The 12,190-nt window shown below is 35.7% G+C and overlaps 1 protein-coding gene across 1 annotated transcript; it reads right to left on the minus strand.

Annotated features, from left to right (window-relative positions):
- Nucleotides 1-306: 306 nt before the first annotated feature.
- LOC137732787 (uncharacterized) lies at nt 307-4,977 on the minus strand. Its single transcript, XM_068472058.1, has 9 exons — nt 2,704-4,977; nt 2,264-2,599; nt 2,089-2,175; nt 1,775-1,927; nt 1,340-1,503; nt 1,112-1,259; nt 816-938; nt 638-725; nt 307-494 (listed from the first exon to the last, which is right to left on the minus strand). The coding sequence occupies exons 1-9, from the start codon at nt 4,975-4,977 to the stop codon at nt 307-309; spliced, it is 3,561 nt and encodes a 1,186-aa protein (XP_068328159.1).
- Between the last annotated feature and the right edge of the window lie 7,213 nt (nt 4,978-12,190).

Genomic DNA, 12,190 nt, shown 5'->3' on the forward strand with positions numbered 1-12,190 from the left:
ATACAGTTAACCCCACTTAGTGGAATAAAGCTTTGTTGTTGTTGTACGGGTTTGGTAACCTTACGTGCGTGTGTATACACCTAAAAAACCTCCAGCATCTAGATAACAAATGTGTGCATAGAAATAAATGTTTCAAAGTTGTAAGATCAAATGAAAATACGAAAAAGGGAAATTATAGATTTCATTCATGTATTGATCAGTCTATAAAGGTCTACAAAGGTCAAAATTTTACAGGAATATTAATTGTATTATGTGCTGAAAGTATTTCTATGTTAGTGAGTCAGACTTACATGACGACTTTAAGTTTCATCTACTTGCAAGACTAGGCCGCTTTTTCTGGAGTGCCGTTGACATGTCACGCAGACTATGTGTTATCTCCGTGAACGATGGACGATCAGCAGGATCCGGTGACCAGCATTGTTCCATTAGATTTTTCCATTCAGAATCACAACGCTTTGGAATAGGCGGCCTCAGTGTGTTATTTACAATTCCCCCTATAAAGAAAGTCGATGGAAAATGAAACTCAGTAATTCAGATAAAACGATAAGTTCTTTATGCAGAACGAAGTCTGTTGAGGCGCTTAAGAATGAATTTAGATGAAACAATCCCTTCAAGCTATACAGGCTAGAAAACTTACCAATAATGGCACCACAGTGCATGTTAGCGTATGGTTCCTCCCCAGTCAGGATCTCCCACATTACGATACCAAATGAGAAAACATCAACCTGTCAAAGAATGAACACCCAAATCATCAAGTTAAAACACTTAGGCATGATTTGCTCAGCCTCCCTCACAAAAATAATAAAGTTCCTAACCTTCTCAGAGACCCCATTGCTGCTCCCACTTAATAGTTCTGGTGCCATCCACGGAAGGGTTCCTCGCACGCCACCAGATACTAGTGTGTTGCGCTTAATTCTTGACAAACCAAAATCTCCAACCTGCAGAAGGCATTCTTGGCTGGTCAAGAAAAGGACTTTTTTTTAAAGAACTACTTATTAATATCTTTTAATTGAAAAATATAGCAAAACCAGTAATTATATTTGACTCCACTGTCAAAAAAAAAATACGGAAGACAAGAAGGGTATGCTACATTCTGTATTGAAACAATTACCTTGCATATGGGCCGTTCGGGATCCCTCAAATTAACAAGTAAGTTGTCAGACTTCAAATCAAAGTGAACAATATTTTTGAAATGCAAATACTCCATGCCAAAAGCTGTGTCCATTAAGATTATGAGCCTCTTTCGACGATCAAGCACTCTGCATGAAGAATCTGAAGACTGCATAAATCTTTTAGTGTTAGAGGATATATTGCACAAAACAAAGATGGATCAACTAACCTATCTTTCCTTATTAGGACATGCCTCAACGATCCATTCACCATGTATTCAGCTACAGTTGCCAACGTTCCTCCACGCCCATCAGGCACCACCCCATAAAATGCTACCACATTTGGATGGTGAAGGGTGGAAAGAATCTTTGCCTCTCTCCAGAAGTCCTTAGTCTGTCAACAAGTGAAATTTGCAATGTCATTGAGAAAATATTTTCAACTGTTGGATCTACATTTAACCCCCAAGCCATTTTGTATATATATCTCCAGGCACTGGGAAGCTTTAACATAAATTTAGCCAACAATATCAATTTTTTTCTTAAATTTAGCCATTAATAGCCTGCATGTTATGATATAATTTACCGTACAAATGATCACAGAATGTAGTGTGAATTTTTAGGTATGAAATTCCGAATTTTGAAAACTAATGACTATGGGGACCAACCAGTCGATCTTGCTCTGATGATCTTCCAGAGAAACAACTCTTCTTTATCCTCTTAATTGCAACATCTGTTCCTCTCCATTTGCCATGATAGACAGTTCCATATGTACCGGATCCTAACTCTTTCAGTTCTTCGAGATCATCATTCTTTATGATCTGTATATATAGTAGCTGATTTACATTAGAGATGGTTTAAAAGAGTGATGCGAAAAAAAAACATTGCATTGTCGAGAAACAAATCAAGCATCCATCAGATGTAGAGAAGAGATAAGTAATATCATATCATCAATAAATCCATCAAGATAGTAGCTCTCAACCTGCAAACCATAGTTGCCTGCTTCCATTTCAGCTATTGCGACATCGCTGATAGTTTCATGCCCATGACTGCCATCAGCTGTCATAGCCTATAAAATACAAGATCGGAGCTCTAGTTTACCACCGGAAAAGTACCATAAAAATCATTGCTCAAATTCTGATAGGGATTATGCTTACCTTGTTATCAGATGCTGGGGCTAAACTTCCGGTCACCGTTTCTCCAGGTGATGAACAATCATCACTGGCCTCATCTTCTATATGCGAGACATGATAGACCACTTTAGAGGCAGGGATACTGGATGGTGTCATATTAATCAAGTCTTCTACAATAACCACCGAGTCCGTCAGTGTGTTGTCATGCCAATTATCTAGTGGCTGTAACTGGGCGGGGATAGCATCTTCACAGTTGGTTACTTCAGAAGACTGTCTGCTGAGACCTACGTTAGGATAATTCATTGGTTCCCTGTCATGGAGAGAAAATACTCCGTCTGGTGCAGCAGTTGTAGCCAATTTCTGAATAGGTTCCGATAGTTTGAAATGAAATTATCAGCAAAGTTTAGGCAAATATTCAAAGCAAAAAATAAATAAATAAAATTGGAAAAGGCACAAGTACTTACAGATGTGGAGACTAAGAACTCCTGAGATGCAACAGGTGGTAGTTCACGGGACCAATGAGAAACTGGTTGACTGCTAATTGTCTCAGCTGTAGCACACCGCTGATCCCAAGTACAGTTTTCACTCCTAAGAGAAAACTGAGAAATTGTGTCAAGTCCATAGCCTTGGGGGCCCATATTATCTTCAGAACCTTCAGTTTTGGGGTTTGATGACCCAGAAATCCCACTTCCAGGGCATTGTGAATGTTCTGAAGCTAAACAACCACTGCAAAGGCAGTTTGCATTTTGTTCCTTTTTAAATTCCATGACAATATCATTTGATGTAACTTCAACATTTCCTTCGAAGTGTGTCCATTTTTTATCAGCACAAGTGTCATCCATGTCTGTCTGGTTCAACATCTCCAGAGCTCGTTCGACTTTACATTGGTCAGGTCTCCTGACCGTGAATTGATTACCGTATTTAGCAATTTGAAGTTTCCCATCAAGAATCACTTTCTGTTGCAGTTCTTGTAAGGACCTTTGTATCTTCAACGAAGGTGATTTTTCTAGTCTATATTTCAGTGAGAGCACTGGGATAGCTTCTCCTTTGGAGGTCATCTGAACATGTTCCTGCAACTGAGAGTCAGAAAGTACTGCATGCATTATTCTGTGATGAGAAGCATCTCTTTCACCAGACCCTGAAGATAGTCCCACTGTATCTTCAGGACGAGAGATAGACTTTTCTGAATGGAGGGCCTTTTCCAGAATCCCAAGTCTCTCAGATTTCATACCACTTTTTCCATACTGTGCAGAAGGCACAAAATTTTCACTAAAGCTACGATTGTGGGAGTGCACAATGTGGGACTTTTTAGTCCAGTAATTTTCAGCCAAATATTTGTTATGATGATGCTGATTTAACAACGGAGGCTCATGATGAAGGTTATCATTATTGTCCCCTGCATCAAGATAATAGGTATTGTCGCAGGGAAGTTTTTCCATAGCAGAGGGAGCAATGTCTCCACTACCATCACAATATGATGGATCCAAATAAAGCTGCACATTAGGACTCTTGGGATCTCTATGTTGGAGTGGAACGGGAGATATTGGAGGGGATTGATTAAAGGACTTCTTTGGGATCTGAAGAGTAGCTAAGAACTGAGGAGCTGGTTTAGGTAATGCACCCAACGCGTTTGAGGAACTGGGGCTATAATCTTTGGTCTCAAAATATGCAGCTGTAGGAGAGTTTCTATTAAAGGTTGGACTATAATCTGACATATTTCCGTACTGGCTAGTCTGGCTGGCCAAACTTTGCCCGCTAGAGCTTTTCCTAGGACTTCGGTCTAACATACCATTAACAGCAAAAACAAATTCGCAGTCAGCACCAATTGGATGTGTTACCCTTGCCTCGACAGAACTTGGGATCTCCGTTTCAGATAAAGGTACAAGGAAGAGCCTCAGTCTTTGAGAACCCTCGGTTCTTTCTAGCTCATGATATTCCTCTATCATATGGAGAAGGTCCTCGTCGGAACAAACAGATACAAGTGCATCAAGATCCTCACCGGGAAGCTGGTACTTGATAGTGTGATGTTGGTTGCAAATTGCAAATGTCTTCTTGATTAGTTCCTCCAAATTGGTACCGTTGCGAATAGATAAAATCCGTGTATCTCCGCCTACATATCGGAGCTTCCCATCATTTGGCCGAGGCAATATTCTTCCCCCAAAGCTGCAGAGAAATTTCATTTTGAAAAATAAACCATCAGCAAATACTTGGCCATGAGGAGTGTATGATTGAGGGGAGTCCACAACATAAAAAGGAGGCGTAGTTGGTCTTGGTATAACCCGATCACGATCAACTTCACCCGCAAACTTACCCGATGCTTGCGCCATAGAACCATACTCCCAGTAGTATCTGCTCATGTTACTAGGATAAACATTTTTCTCTGTGTCCGCCAGAAAACCTTTAGGAGCAACTGGACTAAAATCTGAGAATTCCGAACTACAATCGGAATCTATTCTCTTCACCCCCATAACGCCACCAAGATCCTCGTAAACCGGTTTAGGGTGTTGGTTTATATTAGAACCCAGCTTTTTCGACTGGGGTTGATCAATTCCAGTCACTACTGGGGCTAATCTTCTTTGTGCAATACGATCCTGCAGAAACTCAGTTGAAAATTCCTCACCAGTCTGTAGACAAACATTAGTCTCATTTTCGTCTGCAGCATTTCTGCCACTTCGAACATCATCTGTTGTATCTCTGCACAACTGTCGACCAGAAGTACCAGGAACCTCACCAGTCATGTTCTCGAAAGAAGTTCCACTTCATCTAAGGTTTATCTATGAACACCCCCTATCACCTTTCAGTGTTAAATCCTCGATGAAAATCATAATTCCAAAATGGATAATGCTCAAAACAATTACATAAATCCATCTTTAAAACTCATTCCATGATGCACCTATGAACACTCTCTGCCCCTCCTTAACATATATTCTAATTCTTCTTTCGGACAAATTGCCAGAGGTGAGCTTGACATTAAACTCCAAATCGCTAAACCGTGTACAAATTCCTTGATGGGCGATATCCATAATTTCTGTCAACATAGAAGTCACCATTCAAGAACATCCGAAACCAACAAGATCACGTATCATTCGCAATATTAGCCATCACCGGGTTTCCATAACGAAAGATAGCCTAAGAAAATGGTGCAATAATTTTCATAGAGCTGATTATCAATGGAGAAACAATTTGCAATGACGAAACCAATGCAATATCTGTATCCTCGCTACCTAAACAAATAATTTCCCATATTAATATGGTTATTCTGTGTACTTTCGACAAACATCTAGCGTACAGAAGTGAAGAAAATAAAAATAGGAGAGCCAAAGCTCACAGAGGGATATGAAAACGAAAGAACGAACATGAACATGCAAAAGAAAAAAAAAGGTAGCAAAATGGGTACCTTTGTGATGCTTAAAATGCGCTGATCAACGTTTGAAATCGAAGCTCAAAGACCGGTGCACTGGGATTTCAGCATTTCGGATTAAACCGGAGGAAAACGAAAAGAGGAAAATGGATTTAGGAGTTGGGGTTTTGTTGGTTTAGAGAGAGAGAGAGAGAGAGAGAGAATAGAGGATCGGAGTTGAAGCAACAACAATTACTAAGGATTACGCGTCAATACTGCAGGAAATGGAGGGAAAGGACAGGGCCTAACTGCTCTCAACCTATTTTTGAATGAATTTCTCCTCCTTTTTCTTTTTTGGAAGCTATTAGAAATTTGTTAGCATACTTACGTACTTAATACAATCACGTGAATTATATATGACCGTATGATTGTATTAAATATATAAAACCTAAAATCTTATGTGGCCTATTTCATTTGTTGACACATGATCCTTCATTTAAACCCTACTTAACAATGTTAATTATTCTCGACAGAAAAAAATAATGTTAATTATTCAACTTATCTCCTCAAGAAAAACTTAAATACTAAAGAGAAATTATGCCAAAAGTACATGTGTCCCCCGAGTACATAAGTCACATAAAGGCTACAAAGGATTTTGGGTGCAGAAGATTTGGATTCATATATTTAGGGGTCCAATTCTATTAATTCACCAACCTTGTTTTTGTATCTATTATGGAATTGACTCCTTTGTTGTTTTGAACAAGGAAAATAAGCTTGAACATCCAACAAAAGTTAAAATTTTAAAATTTACATAGCTCAATTTTCTTGTTTAGATTCATATCATAGAAAATTAAAATTCTAAATTTATACACCCACCACCATCACCGTCATCATCATTGCCACCACCACCACCATCATCATTGCCACCACCACCACCGTCATCATTGGCCCTATTACTGTCACCACCACATCACCACAACCACCTCTACTACCACGTGGCAAAGTGGGAAACTAGCTTAGCAAATTACGCCTTAATTAATTAAGGACATCAATTTCTCGTGATCTAAAGAGCTTAAATCACAATACGACAAGTTGTGCATAAATTTAGGGGGTGTAGTCAAAATAGGATTTGATAGGATTTTAATAGACTTTAAAATCAGAGTGTAGTCAATTATAGTTTTAAAAGATTTAGAAATCATGGTGTAGTCAAAGTAGGATTTTAAAGAATACATCTAAATTTAAGGATAGTCAATTAGATTTTAAAGAATACATCTAAATCCAGAGTTAGTGAGAGAATGCAAAAAATTTGATAGGATTTGAATGGGAGAGCGATTAGGGATGGCAATTCTAACCTTTAAAACCGATAACCATTGATAACCGCCAGAATGGATTGGATTTGGGTATGAAAATTCGGGTATATTTTGGATATGGAGAAAAACCGTTAATAATATTCGGTTATAGTTTTGGATATGGTTATAAGGGTCCCCAATTTGTATCCATCTCCGAATCTGAACTAAATTATATATAACTTAATAGTATTTATATATATTTATTATTCACCGAATCCATTACCTTAATAATACAAAAGTTGCACTGTGTGAGTTGCATTTTGTGGGCAAGTTAAGAAGTTTTGATATGAATCAAAATCTATGAGAATCCAAACCAATAGTACTTATGAGAGATATCAAAGATCAACCAACATTATCAATGTTTAGCTTTAATTTTTATGTTCTACAAGATCCATTCATTAAATCATTTTATACATCAAATATTTAATGATGAAATTAATATTTACTAAATTATCATGCGTCAATTGAACAAATATATTTTTTGTATTGACGAAGATGGGTATAACCGTTAACTGATGAGGAATTCATTACCCGATGGATATGGTTATGGATAATACCTGATGGTTAATTGGCGATTATGGATATGGTTAATTTTCTTGGTTATGAAGATGGATATAGCATTTATGTCCCCAAACCAAACCGTTGCCATCCTTAAGAGGGATTTTGATGGATTTAAAGATGGATGGTATATAGACCAAATGCTATCAAGAATCCTACCCTCCCCCATCTGATTTCTTTTCACGCCCTTAAACAGAAAAGAACCTTCCAAGCCCTTCATCTTCATCTATACCTTCCTCTTCGGAACACATCCCATCCTCCTCTTCGACTTCATTTTCTTCATTCTCATCTATCATGGATTTGTTTTTCAAATTCTACTCGTAAACAACTATTGGGTTCTGGCAAGTTCTAATCCCTAATTCTAAATAAAATCTTGTTCTCCAGGATTCAAGAACTCACAATAAAATTCTAAATTAATTAAAAAAAATCCATTCTAATCCTAATTAACTATTGGGTTCTGGCAAGTTCTAATCCCCTTTGCCAGTTCTAATCTTCGTGTGTTGGTGGAAAAAGGGAATTAGGGACACTACAATAGCGGCCACTAGACCTGGCAATTTCTTACACGACCCGTTAACACGACACGTAAACGACACGAAAATAACGGGTTTCGGGTCAACACGATAACTAATCGGGTCATTATCGGGTCACACGATAATAACCCGTTAATAACGGGTCCTTAACAGGTTTACACGAGAGTGACACGCGGGTAACCTGTTTCGACACGATAAGAAAAATGCTATTTTGATGATTTTAATTTTTTAAACTACTAAAAAAAACTTACTATAAAATGCAATAGATATAATGAATATGTATATATTGTTTATTAATTATTATTCTATATAAACTTTAAATTTTAAGTTTTATTTATTTATTTATTTGTATAGTATATTATAGGCAAAGATTGAGATTAAAAATCATAAAACACATTAAAAATAAAAATATCAAGTAATGTAAAAATACCAAACACATAAAAAAATTATAATAATTAATTTCCCGCCTAATATTTCAAGAGTTTCATCCATTTCCCGCCTAATGTTTGGGAAATTTTGCAGCCTATATCCATCCATTTCCCGCCTAATATTTAACCCAAAGAAACTCTAAGTGTTAGTTAATGTATCGTTTTGATGGGATACGCATCCTATGAAACAAATTTCAATGATCCAACCGTCAAGCTTGTTTATATATGCTTCGAGATCGCATACGCCAAAATTTGCAAAAAAAAAATTTTCAGAGATCAAGAAACGAGACAAAACTTTTCAACGGTTATAAACGAAAAATCACAATTTAACGGTTGTTTTAACTCTGATTTTGATGATTTTTTACAGCTATACTCTTTGACCCTATATGAATATAATGAATGAATTCGATCTTCAATTTAAAATATTTACATTGGTGGATACCACAAAATCTTATGTTATATTTGATAAAAGTATAAATAAACTCTCAAGTGTTAGTGAATTTATCATTTTGATGGGATATGCATCTTACAAAACTAATTTCAACGATCCAACCGTCAAACTTGTTTATATATGCTTCGATATCGCATACACCAAAAATTGCAAAAAACAAACATTCAGAGATCAAGTAACAAGACAAAAAAATTTGACGGTTATAAACGAAAAATCACGATTTAACGGTTATTTTAACTCCGATTTTGATGATTTTTTACAGCTACACTCCTTGACCCTGTATGAATACAATGAATGAATTCGATCTTCAATTTAAAATATTTATACTAGTGGACACCACAAAATCTTATGTTATACTTAATGAAAGTATAAATAAACTCTTAAGTGTTAGTGAATCTATCGTTTTGATGGGATATGCATCCTACGAAACTAATTTCAACGATCTAACCGTCAAACTTGTTTATATATGCTTCGAGATCGCATACGCCAAAAATTGCAAAAAACAAACATTTAGAGATCAAGTAACGAGACAAAATTTTTCAACGGTTATAAACGAAAAATCATGATTTAACGGTTATTTTAACTCTAATTTTGATGATTTTTTACAGCTACACTCCTTGACCCTATGTGAATACAATGAATGAATTCGATCTTCAATTTAAAATATTTACACTAGTGGATACCACAAAATCTTATGTTATACTTGATGAAAATATAAATAAACTCTCAAGTGTTAGTGAATCTATCGTTTTGATGGGATACGCTTCCTACGAAACTAATGTCAACGATCCAACCGTTAAACTTGTTTATATATGCTTCAAGATCGCATACACCAAAAATTGAAAAAAACAAACATTCAGAGATCAAGTAATGAGACAAAACTTTTCGACGGTTATAAATGAAAAATCACGATTTAACGGTTATTTTAACTCCGATTTTGATGATTTTTATAGCTACACTCCTTGACCGTATATGAATACAATGAATGAATTCGATCTTCAATTTAAAATATTTACACTAGTGGATACCACAAAATCTTATGTTATACTTGATGAAAGTATAAATAAACTCTTAAATGTTAGTGAATTTATCGTTTTGATGGGATATGCATCCTACAAAACTAATTTCAACGATCCAACCGTCAAACTTGTTTATATATGCTTCGATATCGCATACACCAAAAATTGCAAAAAACAAACATTCAGAGATCAAGTAATGAGACAAAACTTTTCGACGGTTATAAAAGAAAAATCACAATTTAACGGTTATTTTAACTCCGATTTTGATGATTTTTTACAGCTACACTCCTTGACCCTGTATGAATACAATGAATGAATTCGATCTTCAATTTAAAATATTTATACTAGTGGACACCACAAAATCTTATGTTATACTTAATGAAAATATAAATAAACTCTTAAGTGTTAGTGAATCTATTGTTTTGATCGGATACGCATCCTACGAAACTAATTTCAACGATCCAACCGTCAAACTTGTTTATATATGCTTCGAGATCGCATACGCCAAAAATTGCAAAAAACAAACATTCAGAGATCAAGTAAAGAGACAAAACTTTTCAACGGTTATAAATGAAAAATCACGATTTAACGGTTATTTTAACTTCGATTTTGATGATTTTTTACAGCTACACTTCTTAACCCTATATGAATACAATGAATGAATTCGATCTTCAATTTGAAATATTTACACTAGTGGATACCACAAAATCTTATGTTATATTTGATGAAAGTATAAAAAAACTCTTAAATGTTAGTGAATTTATCGTTTTGATGGGATATGCATCCTACAAAACTAATTTCAACGATCCAACCGTCAAACTTATTTATATATGCTTCAAGATCGCATACGCCAAAAAATTGCAAAAAACAAACATTCAGAGATCAAGTAATGAGACAAAACTTTTCGATGGTTATAAATGAAAAATCACGATTTAACGGTTATTTTAACTCTGATTTTGATGATTTTTTATAGCTACACTCCTTGACCTTATATGAATACAATGAATGAATTCGATCTTCAATTTAAAATATTTACATTAGTGGATACCACAAAATCTTATGTTATACTTAATGAAAATATAAATAAACTCTAAGTGTTAGTTAATGTATCGTTTAGATGGGATACGCATCATATGAAACTAATTTCAATGATCCAACCATCAAACGTGTTTATATATGCTTCGAGATCGCATACGCCAGAAATTGCAAAAAACAAACATTCATAGATCAAGTAACGAGACAAAATGTTTCGACGGTTATAAACGAAAAATCACGATTTAACGGTTATTTTAACTCTGATTTTGATGATTTTTTACAGCTACACTCCTTGATCCTATATGAATACAATGAACTAATTTGATCGTCAATTTAAAATATTTATAGAAGTGAATATATACCACAAAATCTTATGTCATGATGATTTATGAAAATTGAGGATTTTGTAAAAGGAATAACATGTAAGCTTTGAGTTCCATTGACAAGGTTACATGGTCGTTTAGATTTTTAAAACCCTCCAAATCTCATGAACAATGTTATTTATTTTAGTGAAAAATTAATAAAATTAATAATAATTATTGTAGAAGTGTGAAAAATGTAATCACTCGTAATAAAAAGCTTTACAACTTTCATTAAGGGGTCAACTCCGAAATTTAGTATGCATATACTGATTTAGTATTATGTTTTACATTTTTTTGGGTCAAATTATGTTTTTCATTTTCATTTTTATTGATTTAAAATATATTTTTCTTAACGGGTAACAGGTCGGGTCATATTACCTGAAAATATTAACGGGTTGATTTCGGGTCGGGTCATATTACCCGTTTACTTTAACGGGTATTACACGACACGACCCGTTAAGCTATCGGGTATGACACGAAAACGACACGAACACGAGAAACACGACACGAATGCCAGGTCTAGCGGCCACCATTTTTACGACCATTTTTTCCAAGGTGAAGTGACGCACCCTAAACCCTAATCCCTTATATTGACATGTTCTAATCTTTCCACAGAGGACTCCCCACCAGTCTCATGCTCTCCTAGGCGAGTACTTCTACAGCGCGTGTCACATCCCAGTCTCGACTCCGTCAGCACAATATTGTCCATTTTGAACCTCGATCACACTCTCACGGTTTTGTTTCTGGGAACTCAGACAAGAACTTCCCGGTGGGTCACCCATCCTATGATTGCTCTCGCCCGAACTTTCTTAACTTCGAAGTTCTGATGGAACCCGAAGTCATTAAGTTCCCAAAAGGCCTCATGCTAAATGGAGGTGG

This window comes from Pyrus communis, chromosome 4 (assembly GCF_963583255.1).
Source record: "Pyrus communis chromosome 4, drPyrComm1.1, whole genome shotgun sequence".
Taxonomy (NCBI): domain Eukaryota; kingdom Viridiplantae; phylum Streptophyta; class Magnoliopsida; order Rosales; family Rosaceae; genus Pyrus; species Pyrus communis.